Source organism: Echiichthys vipera (assembly GCF_963691815.1).
Source record: "Echiichthys vipera genome assembly, chromosome: 5".
Lineage (NCBI taxonomy): Eukaryota > Metazoa > Chordata > Actinopteri > Perciformes > Trachinidae > Echiichthys > Echiichthys vipera.
The window spans coordinates 13,669,675-13,692,346 of record NC_139830.1 but is presented as its reverse complement, the minus strand read 5'-3'; the positions used below and the strand labels follow the sequence as shown (position 1 = coordinate 13,692,346).

The window sequence follows — 22,672 nt, the reverse complement described above, 5'->3', positions numbered from 1 at the left end:
AGTGCTTTTAGTAACACATTCTGAACATAATTATATTATCAATAGAAAGGAGAAAAACATTAAAATAAATAATGTTACATACATAATTGACAGAGTGAGGAAATGTTTTAGAACATCATACAATTTGTGTGCTTTTCTTCCATTTCCTTTCTGCACAACAGGAACCACAGATCAACGGTTGACGTCAACGGTTGACGTTTACGGCACCATTTTACGACACCAACAAAAACATTGACGACAGTGTCATGGCGGCGCACGGAATCGGTTTTGAGAGTTCGAGCAGCATCGATGAAAGAAAGAATAGTAAACGACAGGCACGACAAGAGGCGGTAGAAAAGGTATAAACTGTGAGCTTTGTAGCGAACAACGCTATATGTAATCCGAGGTTAGCTTCACTGGCGTTAGTTACGTCTCAAATCATCCCCGTTTAATGCAAATGAAAGCTAACAAGCTAAGTAGGCTAATAGCTTGTTCACGTTCATGTTACGAATGACAACAGTACAACAACAGTATCTTTTTAACGGAATTTTGACCTTAACCGTAACATACATTAGTATCTTTGTGTCTCTCTCCATCTTTAGGAAAGCTGTCAGTACCTCTGTGTGACTACAAATTAACCTGATAAAGCCTGTGTCCAAGGCTAATAGACGGTATGGAGGACTAAACAGGACTTAACTCTCAATAAGTAAATGCATAAATACATTTATAAATAAAAACGGCAATAAATACATGACAGCAAGAATAAAAAAAACAACTACATGGGTAAAAGGGACCTCCTACCTCATTAACATATGGACACAGAAATAAGTAAATGTAGGTGAACAAAAATGTAGAATTAAATGTAAACGGTTTATGTATTTATTCCTCTATTTATTTATGCATTTAGTTTTTTTTTTTTTTTTTTTTTTACAATTTATTACATTTGAACATTTATTCGTGCAGTTATTTATTCATTTCTGTATTTTACATTTTATTCCTGTATTTATTTATACATTCATTTATGCATCTAGATCTTTATTTAGAATTTTATGTTTGTTGTTCTTCATTCTCTTTTCTATGTTTTATCGGCTCTGTATGCTTTAATCTACCATTTCTACATTTAGAAATACACTGTCAGCATTGTATTTGATTCTAGGTAATTTAATAAAAGTAATGCATATATTAAATCTTTTCTATACAATTTAAAAAAATATATATTATAGAACATAGTGCGGATTAATTTATTTCACAGAGGCGTCCGCAGTTGGCCTCCGGTCGGAATATATCGTATTTGAAAAATGGATATATGTAAATATCCACAATCTTTTTAAAAGCTCTGTCAGATTGAGTGAAACCAACCAATCTGCTGTAACCGTCCAACAGTGCAGCTCCAGTTCCATTGTGCGAGCGTCATAACCCAAAGCTCAGATATTTTCTTTTTTGGTGTCCTAGCCTCCTTCCACAGGCCCTGACTGTGTCTGGACAGGCCGATACAGGTTGGCAATTACAGGACAAACACTGCTGTGGCAGATAGGGGACTTGGGGCTGTGTTTTGTAGCAGTTGTGTGTCATGGTCGCAGCTACCCCCCCCCCCCCCCCAGCATAAAGATTAGGACAACCTCGTTGTTGTAATCATATGTACACAGATATCTAATTGTACGTTATCTTTTTGCTGTGCAGCTGTGTTTGCATGATACACAGAGCAGACGATGCAGACAAATGACGCTTCCTGTTAGATGAGCATTAAAGGTTGTAATCACATTATCTGCCCAGTGTAGCTGGTCCTGGTTTATTCTGCTAAGAGGAATTGGCTCATATAATGACTCAAGGTCTCGTCAATGTCTCTGCCATTGCAGCCAAAAGATATATTTGTGCATCTTAAAAGTCGTTGGAAGCTCAAATATTTGCAAATCATAACTCTTATCAACAGGATCATGGTAATGTGAAGTCTAATTAATGAGACAAATGTCTCAGTTTGTGGAATTAATGATATAAATATTTTAAGCCCAGAGGATTTTCTAAGATGGACAGGTCTGGAAATGCAAATGGTGGTATTGTAGGTGTGCCTTTACTGTAATTTGAATTCTTGTACTTGTTTTCCTGAATTATCCCTCTTATTTTCATTGTGTCATTCAGGCCAAGCAACAGTATGAGAAGGAGGAGAAGAGGAAGGAGCTGAAGAGGCAGAGAGGGGAAGACACTTGGATGCTCCCAGAGATCAACCAGAGGCTGCAGGAGATAGAGGAAGTAAGATACAGAAGCCTTTCACTGCTTAATCACTGCATTGCAATAGATTGTTAGACTAATTCCATGCCAAGTCACAACTGTACCTCGAAAAAGTAGTGACTTTGTTGCCTGTGTGCAACAAGATACAGTAATTCCACACCTTTTATAGATTCAACATTGATCTCCATAACAGAACTGTGTAATTGTATCAAACATTTATGCATTTTTACCGCCACTATGATTCATAATGAAGCAGTTATCCAGAGGAGGTATGGGAAAATCTTGATGATAATCATGGGGATGTCAACAACTATGATGGTCACTTTGTGAAACACCCCCTCAGATGACACATGAATAAAAAAACAGAGACAAGTAGTTATCCCTGCATACCCGGTGTTGATTAAGGAATGACTCTATGAATATATTACATATTGATAAAAAAAAAATAATGCAACCAATGAAAAAATATATACTGAATCTACAGGAAGGCTGTTTGAAGAGCAAGAAGAAGAAAGAGAAGAAGTCTAAAAAGAAAAAGGAGAAAAAGAAGAAGACCAAGAAGGAGAAGAAGACAGCAGAAGATGGCTCTAATGACAGCTCAGAGGTAAGTTGTTTTCCACTGCAGGTTACCTGAACAGTGCTAGGAGATGCTGTTACAATGGTTAATAATAATAATAATAACAATAATAATAATAATAGTTTTAAAGTGATTAAAATTCTGCTAGATTAAATGATTGTGATTTAAAAGGGATTTACATTTAAATCAAAGTTACTTTTGACTGGTCAACATTTTGTACCTGTCAACATTCCCGGTGAAGCGTAAATTTAGACATAATGCAAAAATAGATGCTTGTTGTGTCAAATATTTATTTTATTTGTATTTATTCTAAAGTGTGGCTTTTTTTAAATGGTCAGAAAACGGTCGATACTGAAAATACAGTTATATTTAGCTATTTTATGTTATATATTTATATATTTTATGTGATATATATATAATGTTAATTTATTCTATATTCTATATTTTTTCAGTGTTCATTCCTAGAGTTGTTAAAAACAACCATCCTTATTATACAGGGATGGTGTTTTTTCAGCTTCAGGATTCTGCTTCCTTTATTTATTAACTTTCCATCCTTTAGTTGTGACGTTAAAATCTCTCATACTGTCTCCTTCTTCATTATCATTTTCCCCTCTCTCCCTGTCTCTATGTGTCAGGACTCAGGGGATGAGTGGGTTGAGGCTCCGGCTCAGACACAAGCTGCTAAAGCCTGGCAGGTTTCTGATGAGTCCAAGCCCTCAGAGAGCAATGTCAGCCCAGCACAGAATGTCGAGGTAACTTCTCTACCTGGCCCTACAGACACTGGATGTTTTATTATCGTTGTTTTTTTTTTTTTTTAATACAAAAATAGTAAATTCAGGACAATAATAAAGATTTCCACAATGTTGATGAATAAAAAAGCTAAATAGAGCATATGTGTCTGGAGGTTATACTGTGTCTAGAGGTATGAAAATGTTTTGTACATAAAGACACACTATTTGCTTTATCTGCTTTACAGTAGTACCAAACCTATTCACTCATGGCACCATCCACTCAGCCTGTTTGTCTTTCTTTTTCTCTCACTTAACCACACACACTGTCTGTCTCTGTCCTGTAGAGAGATGAATGGATGACCTTCGACTTCCTGGCAATGAAAACTACGTCCACAGCAGAGAAGAGGGCTGAGAAAGAGCGACTGAAAGACGAGGAGAGGGCAAAGGCTTTGGCCATTGAACAGGTGTGTGTGTGTGTGTGTGCGTGTGTGCGTGCGTGTGTGTGTGTACTTATTGTCTGTAGGGTGTTCTGGTTTTATAGCATTTGTGCCCCTGTTGACAGTTTACAGAAATGATTGAAGTGTAATGTATGTTTTGTGGATCCCTTAGGCTGGTTTGCACAAATTGGAGCTAAATCCATACTGGAAAGATGGAGGAACTGGTCTGCCCCCAGAGGAGATGGCTGGTACGACTGCAAAGAAAGGTAATAACAGAGGTTAATAGACTACAGTATATAGGCGTTAGATAACAGAATATTTTCCAGGTATGTAAAATATACTTTAAACATCCTTCTGTTCAGCAGTGCAGGAATAAACTTTCCCTCCAGATTTGATTTTGTAAGGAGTGGAAGGGGAATTAGTTGGAGTTTTTGTTATTCTGACTTCTCAGTGCAGGAGAAAGAAGACAGGGATTTTAAAATCAGAGATGACTTGAATACAATTATTTGTGAGGAAAAATTAACATGGAGGTCTGACAGAAGAATGAAAGAACAGATAGAGCAAGAAAGAACTTCTGAGTCAGGGATTTAGAGAGAGAGAAAGAAAAAACTGCGTAAAGCTGACAAGCACATGCAGGTATGTGTGCATGTGTCTCTTATCTCTACACTGGAAGCACAGCTTCCTCTAGTTGGCATGGCCTCTTTGTTGTAAGCTTTTACAGCAAGGCAACATAAGCTGATGCAAAACAACACACACGGGTAGCTTTGCCAATTTTCCACTTCAAATTGTGTGCCAGATGGGAATATTGTTTCTAATGTTACAGTTATGGGGCTGCAGGAGGGGTGTGTGTGGGTGTGTGTGTGTGTGTGTGTGTGTGTGTGTGTGTGTGTGTGTGTGTGTGTGTGTGTGTGTGTGTGTGTGTGTGTGTGTGTGTGTGTGTGTGTGTGTGTGTGTGTGTGTGTGTGTGTGTGTGTGTGTGTGTGTGTGTGTGTGTGTGTGTGTGTGTGTGTGTGTGTGTGTGTGTGTGTGTGTGTGTGTGTGTTTTTGTAACATAGGTTATACTTTATCCCAAAGCAATTTCAGTCAAAAACAACTGGACTTGGTTATTTCTCTAGGAAGACGTTTCACCTCTCATCCAAGAGGCTTCATCAGTTCATGTACACAACTGACCAGGCTGGGACTTGTTCCACTATCTGGTGTGGAGATCCAGATATTTAACCTTTCACAAGGCCGATGATGTCATTGGAACCCTTTGTGCTCCAAGTGCCAACGACCAGTCCCAGCCTGGTCAGATGCGCACATGAACTAATGAAGCCTCTTGCATAAGAGGTGAAACTTCTTCCTAGACAAATAACCAAGTCCAGTTGCTTTTGACTGAAATTGCTTTGGGAATAACGATGACCTGGACAAATGAGAATATTCACAGGCTAGGGTATACTTTTGTTAGTCCCCATAAGTTATGATGAGCAACTTGAAGTAGTGCAACAAGACAATAGAAGCCCTTCTATCATCACTGGTCAGTGCTAACCTGTCCTCAGGTGTAAAATGTTCTATTTGTAGGGGTGGGCGATATGACGATATTAGATCGTGAAGGATTAGAACGTGTTGACGATCTGCCAAAGCAGAGAGATCGTAGTATCGTCTATAGGGCACATTCTATCCACTGCTGTTCTACGCTCTGCACAGATGCAGCAGGGCTTTTTTTCTTCAGCCTAATCCCACTATTGGCTAGTCCATTTCATGCCTTAAAGTCCCGCTCATCAACCAATCATAGCGAACAACAGGCCCATCATGTTGGATTTAGAGAGTAGCGGGAAGTCGTGGCTGAAAATATAAACAGAACAGAGGAGTTACATTATGTTCTAACAGCATGCGAGCGTCAGAATATAGCGCCACATCCATGCTTTCTGTCCACACTTATTCACAGAACGTGTGGAACAAGCTGTAGAATATGCCCCTGAAAAACTGTTAAATGTCCCGAGCACCAGCAGACTACTAATGTGATAACAAAGAGCGAGGGCGCCGGGCGCAGAGGCAGCCTCTCCCCAAACCTGCCACACACACACTGCAGTGAGAGTCATTTCCTCCGAGCTTCTTCTGAATATACCTTATCTGACCTGTTTAGCTTCAACAACACATTTATTTACGTTTTGTAGTTAAATGAGGAGGTCTTATTTCGATAGTAAATAAAATAAATAAATAAATGCTCATGTCAACTTAATGATCTTCTGGTCTCTGTCCATCACGGCACTTTCAATGCGTGTGACAGGAGGAAAATAGAAACCAGGTAGTGTGAGTGAAACAGTGAGGAGACCAGCCACATCCCAGCCAGCTGAGGCAACAGGTAGCTTTAGGCAGTGTTTTGTTGACCGTCCATTGTATTTGGCACAAGTTGGCAAAATTGCACAAACTGATTTTAATCTGTTCAGAAAGGTTCTTTGGCCTTAATGCTCTGTGATATTTTTTCTATTTTACGGCTATATTTTTACATAGGGACATACTTTGGTTGCACTGTTCAGTAACTTGCAAAATAATTAAAAATCTATGTAGAAAAACCATGATCAAATCGTGATCGTGATTTTAATTGTAAAAAGAAATCCGGATATGATATTTTTGCCATATCGCCCACCCCTATCTATTTGTGTACAGCCCCTTGAACAATAGGCAGTTTGTCTTTAAAAAAATCTTGTCCTCCTACAATTTAAAGCAGGATCTGCAGACGATTAAGCCTTTCCTTGATCTCAAACAGACTTATTGTTGACCTTGACCAGAGGCTTTGTGCAGTACATTTGTCACATTTTATCTCTCTGGGAAGTTGTATGAACTATTGTAGAACATTTATTTCCCATGGATTTAAATACTTAGTATCTCTAACCTTTTATCACCCTCCTTTATCTTAACTTTTGTTTTTTCTTTTCCGACTCTTGTTTCTTTCTTGGATCCGCCTTTCCTCTTTCATATTTATGCATGCATGTGATTCAACTTTTGGGGATTTTCTGTTTTTGGATTTGATTTCTTTTTCAGCTTCTCACAACACGCAACATTACCTCGACCTTTACCAGTTCCTCAACCTTCTTGATTAAAAGGTTTTGCAACATACCAGACTAGTTATTTGATTTAATTGTAATACTGAAATTGATTTTCTTAAATAAAAGAGATTTCAAGGGGCTTCATCGTTTACTGTCTCCTTTTTTCTTTATTCCTTCATATCCCTCTTTTAAATACTATTCATTCATTATCTTGGTGTAATCCACATCAAAATAGATCTGCCTGCTGTGTACAGTAAGGTCAGGTGGTATTAACATTACTTGAATTTGTCTAATATTATAAACTTGAATTGAGAGATTAATGACAATGTGGATGATATAATTTACTCAGTGGAGGCTCAGAATTAGTTAAATGGCACAAACAAATAGTGTTTTTATATGTGTGCCCTTTGAAAATGCTCTTCTCCCCTTGTTTCCAGGAAGCCAAGTCGTTAATGATGCAGGTCTGAGCTGGCTGAGGAAGAGCTACCAAAGGATGAAGGAGCAGGCAGAGAGGCAGCAGCGCAGCCTCAACGATGTGGTGGCCGAGAGATACGGAGTGAGAACTGATGGAACACTGGCAGCACTCCCATACTCGCATGCACAATTTAGCAGGCACATAGGGTCATGCAAAAAGGCACCAAATAGATACATTGTGTATATTTTTAGTTTATTATAAATGGAGTTTTGGACATAAAAATATTGTTTCATAGTTACTCTGACTGATGCGTCACGGTAAATCCACTCACACGTCGAAGACACACACTTCTCACTACTGTCAGGGGAATCTGTGTCTAGATATCTTGTTTTATTATTAATCTTATCTCTTTGCTTTCCGACATCACGGACACACACGGTGTCCTTTGTTAAGTCACTTTTCGCAGTGTCAGCATTTGTGCTTCCAGTTGACAGCATATAAACTGTGTGTGTGTGTGTGTGTGTGTGTGTGTGTGTGTGTGTGTGTGTGTGTGTGTGTGTGTGTGTGTGTGTGTGTGTGTGTGTGTGTGTGTGTGTGTGTGTGTGTGTGTGTGTGTGTGTGTGTGTGTGTGTGTGTGTGTGTGTGTGTGTGTGTGTGTGTGTGTGTGTGTGTGTGTGTGTGTGTGTGTGTGTGTGTGTGTGTGTGTGTGCGCGCGCATGTGCGTGCGTGCTTTTGTGCAAATTCCAGGCATCTAACTGTTGTATTTGAGTACAAGCTTTCAGTTGACAATGTTAATTCTGACAAATACAGCCGACTAGATAGCGAAACAGATTTGAGTAAACAATAACTTCTGTGTTTTTTCTTACCAGAAACGAAACCCCTTTTTCATTTGATGCAGTCAAATGAGTTGTGTTTATCTACGTTAGTATTTTGTATTTTATAAAAGCATCTCGTCAGTAAATAACACTATGTTGTTGATTGATTTTTACAATAGCAATTACTATGCGGCTATTTATAACATCTAATCCTTTAAGGAACTGGCTTCCAGTCCTGTTAGTAAGGAAGTTAGGAAGTTTGTTTGGCTTAACAGGGCAGCCTCTTCTTAAACATTGCAAGCATCTTTAGAGTAGACAACACCAGAGGGCAATGTCATATTAACCTTCTGAAAATTATGAAACTAGTCCACCTTGAGACTCCAGACTTCTGCTATCAGTTAGATATATCATCACTATTTCTACTTGACCTTCAGTGAAGTGCCACAGGTTGACAGTTTGGATTTATTAAGATCTGAACTGCACAACCTGAGAAAATGTTCAAGTATTTTAATACATCTTGTATATCTCCTTTTACAGTCAATGGAAGAATTTCAGCAAAGACTTGCAGATGCTGAGGAAGCGGTGTATGGACAGAGCAGAGGAGAAGGAGACAGAACAGCAAGAGGCGCATGGAGGAATGGAGAGAACGAGACCAGAGAGAGATGGAGGAGAAAAGATGGAGATTGGGCAGAGAGAGATCGGTCGAGAAGAAATGAAAGGGAAAGAGAATCGTCATCCACAGACAGAGAGCGATACCATGCTGGAAGAGGAGAGGAGAGGGAGACGGGAGGATATCGAGGCAGAGAAGAAGATAGAGGTCGAGACGGAGACAGGTTTAGAGAGAAGGATAGAGACAGAGAGAGAGACAGGGACGGGGATAGAGACAGAGAGAGAGATAGGGATGGGGATAGAGACAGAGGAAGAGACAGAGAGAGGGATGGAGGTAGAGGCAGAGAAAGAGATAATGAAAGAGACAGGGACAGAGAGAGAGATAAGGATAGTGAAAGAAATAGAGAAAGTGCTGCATCATCATCTGGGCAACACTGGAATCAACGACCTCCCTCTCTTGCATCACTTAAAAGCCGTTTCCTTAAACCCTCAGAGGATGATGACAGTGGTGAAGGTGGGTTGATGTCAGGTCCTTTTCTAAAAGATGTCTGAGTCACATTTTGCTCTTTTTCTTTACATTTTTGAAGAGCAACACTATACGTCAAACATCTGCCCAATTAATATAAAAAAATCTGGAAACTTAATTTAACCTAACATGCCAAGAGTCTTTGAAGCCTTAAAATGCTTTGTCATTTTTTCCCCGTGCAGCTCCAGAGCGTCGTCGCCCTCCTCCAGCACGGCCCTCAACTGGATTCCTGAAGCCCAGCTCTGATGATGAAGACTCTGTTCCACGTAATTCCAGCATGCCAGCCTTAGAGAGGAGCAGCAATCCTGGACGTGAATCAGCCAGCTTTGAAAAACCCCAGCAGGAGAAAGAGAGGGATCCTGGGAAAACGGAAACCGCTCCTCAAGATAGTCTGTGCGGCGATAAAGCCGCTGCAACAACATCAAGGTTTGAAACATTTTATTTTGTTGTCTTGAAAACATGGTTTGCTAAATGATGCCGAACAAACGACTAAATATTCCATTTGCATGTGTGTTTTGTGTATGACTTTTAAACCATTAAAAACAGTATTTAACTGTTTTTTTTTTTTTTTTTTCATGGTATCGTTTGTTTTTCCATTTTCTTTTGATGTTCAGTACTGGATATAAATAATGGACTGACTAGAAAAACTACCAATGGAACTTTAAAACACACTTCATAAAAGCATCAATCAGTGTTAGGTCATGTTAATATATTCACTTACTAACCTCGCCAGAAACTTTCTCACAGTAATCCCTTCCATAAAACCTGGCAGTCTTCATATATGTACGTGATTATTTGGAAGAGACCGAAAGCATCTGTTAAAGTCCTTATCTGCTTTTGAACGTTAGTCTGGATATTCCCAGGAAAACTCCCTAGACCTCTGAACTCCATGACTCATATGTTATCTGTGCTATTTCTGTTTTTAACTCATCTTTCTGTCTTAACTGTGTATATTACATACATTTAGACACACATAAGCTCTTAACATTGTCCTTTGTCTTTGTCTACATAGTTTCTTTTACTTTAACCAAATCTGTACATAAATCCTGCAGGGCAATTGTCTCAGTATTGTTACTGTATATTCGGTGTTATTAATATCAATTTAGCCTGGTATCACCAAACTAATCACAAATGGGTATTAGTCTGGCATCTGTCAGTTCATTTTCGATTTCCAAGGGGCGTGAGCCTGGTAAACTGCACTGAACGAACCTGTAGACTGGATGTTGACGTTGTTAGTCACCGTCTTTAACCCGTCCCACATGAGATAAACGGTAGTGATTGATTTGAATGTCAAGTCGCTGGACAGGTCTGTGTGGGGGAGTGGCCAGTCTGCCAGAACAAATGAAACATTAGTTTGGCAGATTTGTCTGGTTCCCACGCTAATATCAACCATCAGTCAATGGATGAATATGTTTCAGTCATTATAAAGTATCATTTATCAGCCCCCTCACACAGTATTATTACTACTACTTTTTAAATACTCAAAGTACTGTAACATAGGTCATTACACCATGGCCCCCGGTCCCCCTTGTAATTGAATTTCTGTCTCTCTTATCTTCCTCTACATTTCATGTTAATCTAGTCCATTTTCTTACACTGTAACTGCAACACACATGATCATTGTGTCTCATTTAAAGGAACACTGAGCTACAACAATAATGAACTCTTATAAAGTGCGTCACATGATTCCATCATATGTTTTCTTACTTTTGTGATGGGTCCAACATGTCGCACTGTTGTAGACCAGATGTTGGAGCATCACAGCTTTGTAAAGCCTTCCGAGTTGTTCTGTGTTTTGCCTCATTAGGCTAAGTTGTTTGGGTAAACCCAGAACCCCTGCAGTATGAAATGAGTCTGCAGTGTGGCAGCAGAATGAAATGAGGCTGTGAGAAGTGTAATAGCCTAGAACAATGCTTCCCTGGCTGCAGTTCAGATCCTTCCTGGCAAGGCTGTAATGATCTCTGGGCGGGAGCATAAGACTCAAATGAATCACGACAGATGAGCAGTGTGAGATTTAACAAGAAAACAACTAAATAGTCAAAGGTATAATAAAAAATGTCTAAACTAATACAAAAGTAATGGCTTTCAGTCATCACTTGTAACCCACTACTAACCCTCATGATGTCTGTATCTGTAGAGCCTCTCCATGGTTTTCTATTTTCTTCTTATTTTGTGGTGAATAGAGACGTTTCTGGGTGTTCGCAAAGAGCCTTTGAGTCCCACATGGGCATCTGACCCCCTGCTAATAAGAGTGTGCAGGGTGAGCAGCCCTCTGATTATCAAACACGGCATTGTCACGCCCCTCACCCTTAAGGTCTCATACGGACACACGGGGCACAAGGCAGAGTGTTTGTTTTGCACACAGACAGGAGACAGGTCTGCAGTCACTAAACACGAGGTTTAGTAATATTATTAGGATGACACAATGAAGTCAATACTGTAAATCCTGTTGTATGGGGGAAATCTGGAGGAAAAGAAATGAGATGCTGAACAAGAGGACACTAGACAAGGTGTTTGTATATCACTAGTATTATGATGTGGTTGTGAAACTCCATGAACCAACTGGACACATGCATTTAATTAAAATGTTTTCTTGTTAAGGTGGTGAAATTGTTCTGCCATACATTGGTTGTATATTGTGGTTGAAATTGAAAAATGTTTGGTAGCCTTCACTTTTTAAATTCCCCTTTCTACCTCTTATTTTTGGTCTGCCCTTCAAATGTTCTTCTTCATGTTTTACTTAGGAGTGAGAGTGAGAGTGAAGAAGAAGAGGAAGAGGAGGAGCTTCCACTGCTGTCAGAGGAGGAGATGAACAAACTGGGGGCCAAACTGGTGAAGGCAGAGATCATGGGTAACACGGTGAGTAGGTTATCAGTATGTCACTGTTTGTCACTGTATCGGGCTGAAAACGCTGATGATAAAAACATGAGACGACCCGCCCTTTTTCAACACCTGTTTTTGGAAAAATACTTAGATACTAGTCCTGTTGGAAAAGCGTCCCTGACACAATATTATTAGGATAAGCTCGTCCTTATCTCTTAGCTCAGCAACATTAAGGCTACAAACGACCCATAATCCAACACTCTTGATAAAATGTTATGTACAGTATGGACTAGTACTTTCTAGTAATAATGCCTTTTTGTTGGCACATTGGCTTTGACTCTTTGTGTAGATTTAACTACACATCAGGGGATCCATTGATTTATAGCGCTCATTGATCTGTGCACTTAACTCCCCCTGTCTGTCTTTGTGTCAATGCTAAGTGTGCTATTGGGATCTCTTAAAGAGTGTTACATAGCTGTCTGTGAGAACACACGCACACACACACACACACACACACACACACACACACACACACACACACACACACACACACACACACACACACACACACACACACACATACACACACACACACACACACACACACACACACACACACACACACACACACACACACACACACACACACACACACACACACACACAAAGTGGATTGGGAATATCACTTTGATTGCCTTGTCGTGTAGGGAGATGCTGGATGTCAGGTTGATAACACTTAGCATAATAGGTGTGTGTGTGTGTGTGTGTGTGTGTGTGTGTGCACTTGCTTTTTATGTCTTGTACATAAAGGTATCGATATCTGTCACGTCAGTGTATGGTTTAAGCGGTCCTGGATGCTTGAGACAATTTTTTTTTTCTCTTTAGCATCTGACGATTGTCAAAAAACACTACACGGGGCAACTGTGGCTTAGTGGTAGAGTGGGTCGTCCTCCATTCAAGAGATTGGCTGTTCGATCCCCACCTCCCCCTGGTCCACATGTCGAAGTGTCCTTGGGCAAGACACTGAACCCCAAATTGCTCCCTGTGCTGCGCATGGGTGTGTAATTGTGGTGTGAATGGTTACATTAGATTAGATGGTATGTAGATGTCCACTGCTATCAGTGTGAATGTCAGTGTGAATCTGTGAATGTGACAAACCCTGTGAAAGCGCCTTGAGTAGTCAGAAGACTAGAAAGGCGCTATATAAGTACAAGTCCATTTACCATTTACTATTAGAGAAATGTATTCTAAACTTGAATTCAGTCAAAAGTGAATACTTAATTACATATCTGCAAACATATACACCCATATGATATAAATCAATTAACAGCTGTTAAAAAAAAACTCATTCTTGATTCATGTATTTCCCATTAACACTGTGTAAACACATTGTGTGTTATCAGAAAATGTGTACACGGTAGTATTGACAGACTTGTGTGTGTTTTAGGCCACGGCTGAGAAGCTGAAATCACAACTGGACGCAGCACACAAAGCCAAAGAGAGCCACGCTGCCCGAAAGAATCTGCAAGAAACAGCTCAATCAAAGCAGGTCTGTATATGCGAAATGTAAGTCTTACATAAACTGTGTCTGGTGTCCACAAAGGTAGATGAAATATTAGAAATGCGACAGAATAAGATTCAACATTCGACAGCACAACAAAGTACAGCCTCCGAAATTGACATAATGTTTAACATCTTTCTATAACAGTTTTAACAAAAACTGGCAAGTTTCCCCCCAAAAGGAAACAATAATTAGAGAGTTTAAAAATATATATATAATTATATACTGTATTTTTTTTTCCCAACTACACTTTTCTCTCTCCTCCCAATTTTACTGTTTCCCCTAGATTTGCTATATATCCTGATGCACACTGCAGTTTTTCACGTGTAATAATCACATAAACTCACTGATGCAGACACATTCTTAATTAGATATACCGTATATACACTCACTCTCTAATCATGAATAGATGTAAACACATGCACACACAGAATAGATAGACACAGATTCACACACAACCCTTAACCTGACACACACACAAACACACTGAAACTTTCTCTGTCAGATTTATCTGCTTCTTTTTCCTCTCCCATGGTCTAAATGCTAATCCAAACACTCAGGGCTATATCTTTTCTAGACTTCACACACACACACACACACACACACACACACACACACACACACTGACACACTCGCACACTCGCACAGCAGGTTGCATCAGCATCCATTTCTCTCACTATGCAGGGAAGAAAAGAGCCTCACACACACTCGTCTTCAGATGAAACTAAACTCTCTGCTGTTACGCCTGACTGCTTTTTAAAAGGAATTTGTTTGTTTGAAGTCCCTTTGCTGCTCGGCTCTTACGTCTTGCTTCCTGGATGGAAACAGCTCCCGTTTTTTGCATTTTAGAAGCTCCTAATGGGAAACAAAAGTCTTCCAGTGTGCTGACGACACTCTCCTACCAGGGGTCGTTCAGAGTGTGCCCCCAGTGTTTATGTGTGTGAGAGAACAAAAAAAGAGACGGATCAAGAAGGAGGCAGTAGAGATTATATGTACCATCCTGCATCCTGCCAGAGAGCAATGGAAGTTCCCTGCCACCCCAGCACTGCTTTAGCTCATCTCCTCTGGCTTCACACACATATATGCAGAAATACATTTAGGCCTATTTCCGTCATGAGCAGACGCCAGACAACTTTATAAACACATGAAAAGCAGGCTGTGATTATTTCTATAACCTGTATATTATCATCCGAAGTTCGAGCAGATTCATCTCCACTAAGGCTGTCCTGTTAAAATTAAAAGATTGGGGTGAAGTCCTCTGCAATGTTTCTGAGAAAATGTCATAATTCTTATGTTTTAGTGCACTCATTAGCCGAGAGGTACTTCAGCACTCTCACTCACAGAGATGGAGTGCTGTTGAGTTGCACTCTTTGGAGATCCTTCCAATCTGTCTTGTTATAAAAGACTTTTGGCTTGTCTTCACAATTCAGTGCTTTGACTCTTGCTGCCTGCCTGGCATATATTTTCCCTGTGTTTGGAGCCTTCAAAGGTCTCACTGCGTCGACCAGAGAGAGGATATATTCTCTTCTATCATTTTGTTTCTGACAGTTTGAGTTTCTTGCGACTGCCTCCCATCCTCTCTGCTACTCCCGCACTTCTGTTTTGCCCCCCAAAAAACTTGTTCGAAGAACACCGCACCACGCATTTACAAGTGCTGTCTATAACTTTTCAAACATGCTTGTCTTCACAGAAGAACAACAATAATCCAATTCAACTAGGTGAACTTGCGCAGAAAATGTGAATATGTATAGAAAATTGAGTAGTTGAAATTCATGCTTTATCATCCTGTGAACACATTATGACAGATTAAACCCAGCCCAACCCTCCTTTACTGTTGTCAGTGATGCTTGTACTGCCACTCTGCCACTATGACACAGATGCACTTTCTTTTTGAATTTTTCAGTTGTTTTAGATATTGCATGTCAATTGAAATCAAAATATTAACTTTACTTGTATATTTGTAGCTTTAGAGCTCTCCACGTTGTTCTATAGTTAGTGTTTGCTGCTGTAATACTAACATTTTTCTGTTAGGGGACAGATAAAGGTTAATCCTTTAATCCTATGCTTACTAATACAGTAATTCATTTTAAATATGATCTGCAAATGTAGCATTTCTGACCTGGCATTGGTTGCAGACATCATTGCACCATTACACAATTGAACATTAGTATTGAAGTATTATCCTTTTCTTCACTTCTGTTAAATGCCCAAAGGTGCATACAGAAAGATATATCAACTCTTTTGGAATGCTGTTTTGCTATACAAAATTAAACAATTGTGAAAATGACTTGGCTGTTTTCTTCTTCTTCTTCATGTTTTTTTAGGTCACAAGACGCTCCAGTGAAGACCAGGAAGTCCTGCTGTTCAGAACAGACCAATCAGGTCGTGCCTGGCCAGTCAATGCCCCCTCTGGACCCCAGGAGCCCCACGGAGGACGACGGAAGAAGAAAAAGGTAAGGAGATAGGGATGGCGCGTTGAAAAACATTAGGATGGTAAAAATAAGTCTTGAACTGCGTGAGAAAGCCACATCTTAGGATAAAGATGGGGAGGATCCTGCACACTCTTGTAACTAGAAGAGAGGTATTGAGAAAAGGGAGAGCAAATGAGAGGTTTGTGTCCTGCTATTTGTTCCATGTCATTTGGCATTCATCAGTGTGTGTAATGAGAGTGGGGACTCTGAGTTGAAACGTGTGTGATGTAAACAAAGCTTTCCAGTCCCCTCTCTGTTTATGGTTATTATGAATTTATAAAGTGGCCCAGTCTCCTTTACTGTCTGTCTCGCCCTCTGTTTCCCTCATGATCAGTCTCTTGCTCTGTCTATTTCTGTCTTCTCTACACTGGGCTTTGATTTGCATGTTCTCATCTCCTCTTTCAAAGATGTGATTTGAATAGATTTTAAGATTGTGTTTTTTTTTTGTTGTTTTTTACATGCAACAGTGAATTTCCCATTCACCACCTTGCCCCCCTTGCCTTTGTTTTTCACTTTCCTCTCTCTTTCCCTTTCTCTTCAGATTGAGACTCACGTTGATGGGGAGCGTGTGCGCTACTTCCAGGATGATGACAATGTGGGTCTGAAGGAGATGGTGAGGAGGGAGAAGATGAGCTCCGCACAGGATCAGAATGCTCTCTACTCTCGCATGGCTTCCAAGGTAAGAAAACCTTATTCACTGATATAAAAACGGCTTCATAGCGCTACCCGAGGCCAAAGTTTCACAAGTTACCTTATATATATTGACCATAAACCTAGAGAAATAACAACCTGGCATCTTTGGGCTTAGACCACTTACTCCCCGGCCTGACAACACAAGTTTTTTTTCAAAATCTGTCAATCTAAGAGTTGGTATTATTACAAGACTGCAACTATGGAGTCATTGTTGAGTCAAAAGCTCCTCAACGCACACTTGGGGCTGCTCTAGAGTTTAAAGCACACTGAAGCATTTCCCTGTCGGGTTTCCATTTTTTCATATTCAAGGCAGCTGTTTCCTCCTTTCTTCTCTGCTATTGGTCCACTTTCTTCTCTGTTGTACTTTTACTGACCAGAATTAATTTTACAGACTCTTGGTATGTATTTGGTTCTGTGTTAGCCAAGTCTTCTCCATCCACTACTACTCCTACTTCTACTTGTCTCTCTCTCTCTGTGACGCTCTTCTCCTCTCTGTGCTTCAAATAGACGTACAGCAGCAGATTGGTACTGGCAGGTTGTGGTACGTGTGTCTGTCAGTCTATCAGCAGCTATATAGACTACACTTCTCCATGAGCCGAGACACATTTTCCTCGTTGCGTCTTCTCTTTTCTTCTTGTTAACTTCCTCTCTCACTGTAGGTAGAAATATGACAACAAAAAGGTGTGTGTGTGTGCGTGCGTGCGTGCGTGCGTGTGTGTGTACGTGCGTGTGTGTGTGTGTGTGCACGCGTGTGTGTGTGTTTGTGTTTGTGTGTTTGTTCGTGTTCGTTTGTGAGACAAAGCATTAATAAACAAAGGGATTCGGATGAGTTGCTATGGCAATAAAAAAGGAAAAATGCTTTAGCTCTGTCCATGTTTTCCCTGACTCCGACTTCCTCTGTCATCACTCGCTCATTTTCCCTCACTCACAGGAGTTCACACACACACACACACACACACACACACACACACACACACACACACACACACACACACACACACACACACACACACACACACACACACACACACACACACACACACACACACACACACACACACAAACAAACAATCACCCTCACTCATATATTCCTTACACATACATGTGTATAAAAATACTCACGCGCACGTTCTGCACCTACAAAGAGTGATACTAAAAATACATCTACAGTTACCATGGCAGAACTCCTATAAATACCGTTTTTATCCATTGGTCAAGGTCTGTTAGCAGACCAGCATTGTCTGGAGATTTAATGTAGTGTATTTCTTAATAAAACATGAGTAGCGTGCCAGACATATGTCAGTCCCATCCACTCTCATTTGCTACATGCTGAATTCACAATCTATAATGTATATTTCATCAAGAATGTGTCTGTTCATCATTCGCTAAGACCTGTAGAGAATAAGCAGTGAATCTGAAGGCTGATTCATTGCTACCATATTATGTCCAATTAATCTACATGTAAGTATGTGATGTGTGTTATAGAATAAAGCTCCCTGTCTTGGATAAATGCAGCATGTACATTTAGGTGCGGCCCTTTGCACACTCACATCTACACACACACACACACACACACACACACACATTCCCTCCCACACCGTCACTAAACTAATCCAATTTTCACTCTCACTCACACACTCACTCCTACACAGCAAGTCATGCACACACACACTTCAGCCATGCTTGCCTCTCGCTCTCTCACATGCACACAGATTCCAACCTGTTGCTCGATCGCCATAGTGACAAGACTCAGACGTAGAAACACCAGAGTCGATTCTGGGCATCCTGCCTGACACCGTTAACACTCACCATAAACCAACTTACATACAGGGCGGTTCGGGCATATCACATACACAAACACACACACGCACAAACAGAATATGACATGGAAACGGCACAAACGTTAGCACCTATATACAACAATTATTTTCTTATAAGAACAGTCAATATCTCTACAGTAGGATTTCTAGTACTTTCTTTTATTTTTTAAGAAGTGCCAGTGCAGTGCCTATTTGCTTTAAGCCTGAAGTTTCTGTATCAATATAACATATTCTTAATTTACTTAAATACTCTTCTTCTCACTGTTTCTTTCTGCTTCTCTCTTTTCCCCTGCTTCTCCTCTTCTCCCATTTTTCCTCTCCATCTCTTCTGTTGTCCCCGTCGTCTATATCACCCCCACTCCTGCTCCTCTCAACTCTCCAGATGATGGGGAAGACAGACGGTGACAACTACACGCTGGATGACATGTTTGTGTCGAGTGCAGCGCAGCGGGAGGGCGAGGGAAGGGAGGAGGAGAGGATGAGGAGCAGAGCCATCGGGGAGAGTAGGAAGCTGGCGGCCTCCATGGAGAAATGCCAGCGGTGTTTCAGCAGCCAAGAGCTCCAGAAACACCTCATAGTTGCAATAGGGAGCAAGGTAAGGTGTCCCGAATGCAGGATGTTTTGGGAATTTGTGCTGAAAACATTTAGTGGCTTAACTGATTAATCAGACAACAATTTAGATTAAGTCATTAAAAATGGCAAATCATTCATGCCTCTCAAATATGATTAAATGCTGATTTTCTTTTACAGGAAATAGGGCTACAAAAAACCTATTTTTTTCAATCTGTTGTTTATTTTCTTAATTGATCAATTCTTTGTTCTATAAAATGTCAGATAATGTTGAAAAATGTAAAAGCTTTTTATTTCTTGAAAGTGTTATCTTTACTCAAACAACAAATTTGTTTTTTATTTGGTTTACTATCATAGATGATTATTTAGGTAATTTTCCAGCATTCTTTTAACTGGAACCAGAAATTTGTTTTTCTAAAAGGATTAATTGATTATTTAAATAGTTGCCATTTAATTTTTTGTCAATCAACAAATGGATTAATAGACGAATCATTGCAGCTCTAAACTGAAAAACTTTATTTTTTAAGACTGTTGGTCAGAAAACAATGGCTCATAATGATTGTGTAGATAAATTGTCGCATTTCTATTTTTTTGTGTATGTGTGCGCCATCTTTTGTCCAGGTGTACCTGAGCCTGCCTGCAGGAGTGTCGATGACAGAGGGCCACTGTCACATCTGTCCTCTCCAGCATCACTGCTCTGCCACCGGATTGGATGAGGATGTCTGGTCCGAAATGCAGGTAAGTTAAAGTGACAATTTCCAACAAGTTTCACAGCAGTGGCAGATATAATCAGAACCAAATTCAGCTTTGATTGTCAATGTTTACTTCAAACAAGGATGATTAAAATTTAATCGTGTTCACTTCTGTGCTGCTTTGCTGTCCTCAGCTGTTCCGGCGTACCTTGGTGCGAATGTTTGAGTCCCAGGAGCAGGACTGTGTGTTCATGGAAACACACATGAACCCACGCAAAAGACAGCACCTGGTCCTAGAGTGTATCCCACTACCCCGAGAACTGGGCGATATGGCCCCCTTATACTTTAAGGTGTGTGTGTGTGCGTGTGCGTGTGCGTGTCTGTGTGTGTGTGTGTGTGTGTGTGTGTGTGTGTGTGTGTGTTATATTGTATATAATGCAACTGTTTCTGTGTGCCTTCAGAAAGCTATCATTGAGTGTGATGAGGAATGGGCCATGAACAAGAAGGTTGTGGACCTATCGTCGAAAGACATCCGCCATGCTGTACGCCCCCTTCTTCTTTTTCTGTCTCTCTTTTTTTTAAATATTTCTGGTTTTGTTTGGTTCTTGTACCCTCCTACCCTTGTTAATTGTTTTTTTAATGCTTCTTAGGTTCCTCGAGGTCTGCCCTACTTTGCAGTAGACTTTGGACTCCAGGGAGGGTTTGCTCATGTCATTGAAAATGAACAGAAGTTTCCCCATTATTTCGGCAAGGTCAGTGTGTGCATCAAGGCTGTTGGTACATCAGTATGTGCCCCTCTGTTTTTTTAGCTAGTAGAAGTCACTTTCATTTAGTCCTAGAATTTCCATAAAACTTAATTGTGCATGAGGTGCACACAGCTACAACTGGTTGGATAAAAACGCATGAATGACGTATAGCATGACAATTGCAGTCGTACATTTTTGCCTGCAGTAGCTACATGGCAACATGACAAGTGTCCTCCTAAAGTTGCTTCAGTTGGACATTGTAAGGATTTGTATTCTTTTTTGCAGAGAGGTGCTTTTCTGCCATGACAAATTAATTCCAGTTAGTTGCAGCAATATTTTGACATGATGACCAAATCCCCTTTTCCCCTCACAGGAGGTGGTGGGAGGCATGATGGACTTGGAGCCACGACGTTGGAGAAAATTGATTAGAGAGAACTTTGATGACCAGAGGAAAAAAGTCCTACAATTTGCACAGTGGTGGAAACCGTATGACTGCACTAAGACTGAGGGCTAACTGGAAAGCCTCACAGAAAGGTGTACACTTAGTAGTAAAGATTACACACACACACACACACACACACACACACACACACGTGTATATATATATATATATATAAACACTGTGGTGCATACACCATTGCACCTACCAATTCAGAATTTGACTTTACTATAATTATTAGAAGTTATAATAACAATGTGGCAACATTTTTACTCAAATAAAAAATAGATAAAATGACCGTGATTCTTGTATTTATTGTTTGTATGTTACATAACCAAGCCAGAAATCAGGCTTCATGCAGAAACATCCTCCTAAATTTCTCTTAATTTTCTGTTAAGGAAAAAAAATCAATCCCAGATGCACCAAACTTAATCATCCAAATCTGCTCTTACACGGTGTGCTGAGTGATGAATTCTTCCTGGTCATGATTGTTTATTAGCATAGGTCTCACCCCCTAAACACCGTATAAGGGCAGGTGTTGTGTATGCAAACACACATGCCCCAGAAGTGGAGAGATGCTACCAGTGTGAAATCGACATACTCATACATAAACTTAACGTAAACATTGTTTTGTCAATACTGGCATTACAGGAAAATCAGAAACATTTTCATAAATTAAACAAATATAGCCTATAATATGTAAGAATCTAAATTTGATAATATGATAATGCACTTTTTGTTAAAACGTTTTTTTTCACATTTAAAACTTGTTTCTTTGCTTTCGATAAAGAATTTGTGGACTGTGAAATTGAGATGTTTGTAAGAGTGCTCTCGACACTTGTGAAATGTTTTCATACTGAAGACGAGAGCAAAAATAGGAAAACATGGATAAATTCCAGAAATCAATATGTAGTACTAACAAATCATGATAATGAACATTTTTTGGTATATTGCTTCCTGCATGAGGCTCAATGTTTGTTAAACACCAGTTCTTTATTAAAAAAAAGGCTCTCAAGACCCGAACACTGTTATATGTGTGTAGATTTGAAGGTATTTCAGTATCATGTTTTTGTGTTGGTTTGTTCTTTTGAACTAGATTGCTGGACTAAGGAACATATGAAGCAGTTTATTGCAGCCAAGACCTGAATTGTAGCTGTGTCTGTGTGTCGCACCCCTTTTGCCAGCACTGTCCTTCCCTGCTTTCTAGCCCTGGTATTTAATTTCTTACCCTGTGGCCTCATGATCCTTTGCAGCTGTAGCTTAATTCTATGAGGTTTCAGTGTCACCGCAGCCACGTGTGCAAGTGTATACATGAGCAATCAGCCACCTTGCCCTGTCATGCGACCTCATCTTTTTTTTCTTCAGCTATTGACTCTTTGATTAGCTCGTCACTTCAGAGACCCTCCTTATATTCAGGTGCATCTCAGACACCATGTGGTGCATGGAGATTTTTGCTTTTCACTGCTTTACTTGTATACGGTATGTGGTCACAGGGAGAACATTTTTTCTATCT

General features: G+C 40.1%; 1 protein-coding gene across 2 annotated transcripts; it reads left to right on the top strand.

Annotated features, from left to right (window-relative positions):
• Positions 1-236: 236 nt before the first annotated feature.
• cwf19l2 (CWF19 like cell cycle control factor 2) lies at positions 237-21,362 on the top strand. Of its 2 annotated transcripts, XM_083913502.1 has the most exons (20): positions 304-338; positions 582-650; positions 2,116-2,226; positions 2,690-2,809; positions 3,418-3,534; positions 3,858-3,977; positions 4,123-4,216; positions 7,417-7,535; positions 8,747-9,332; positions 9,527-9,770; positions 12,089-12,203; positions 13,615-13,716; positions 16,053-16,181; positions 16,741-16,878; positions 19,095-19,307; positions 19,904-20,020; positions 20,169-20,324; positions 20,436-20,516; positions 20,625-20,726; positions 21,094-21,362. In XM_083913502.1, exons 3-20 carry the CDS (start codon positions 2,185-2,187, stop codon positions 21,232-21,234), a joined length of 2,736 nt encoding a protein of 911 aa, XP_083769628.1. In that variant the 5' UTR covers positions 304-338; positions 582-650; positions 2,116-2,184; the 3' UTR covers positions 21,235-21,362. The 2 variants fall into 2 exon arrangements, with proteins under 2 accessions (XP_083769627.1, XP_083769628.1); XM_083913501.1 differs by lacking the exon at positions 582-650 and having other exon boundaries at positions 237-338.
• Positions 21,363-22,672: the final 1,310 nt, after the last annotated feature.

Bases quoted from the DNA above. Each gene is read 5' to 3' on its own strand.
- cwf19l2 (XM_083913501.1), top strand. From the start codon at position 246: ATGGCGGCGCACGGAATCGGTTTTGAGAGTTCGAGCAGCATCGATGAA. The intron at 16,879-19,094 runs GTAAGAAAACCT...TCAACTCTCCAG, and splicing joins ACTCTCGCATGGCTTCCAAG to ATGATGGGGAAGACAGACGG. The intron at 20,517-20,624 runs GTACGCCCCCTT...AATGCTTCTTAG, and splicing joins CGAAAGACATCCGCCATGCT to GTTCCTCGAGGTCTGCCCTA.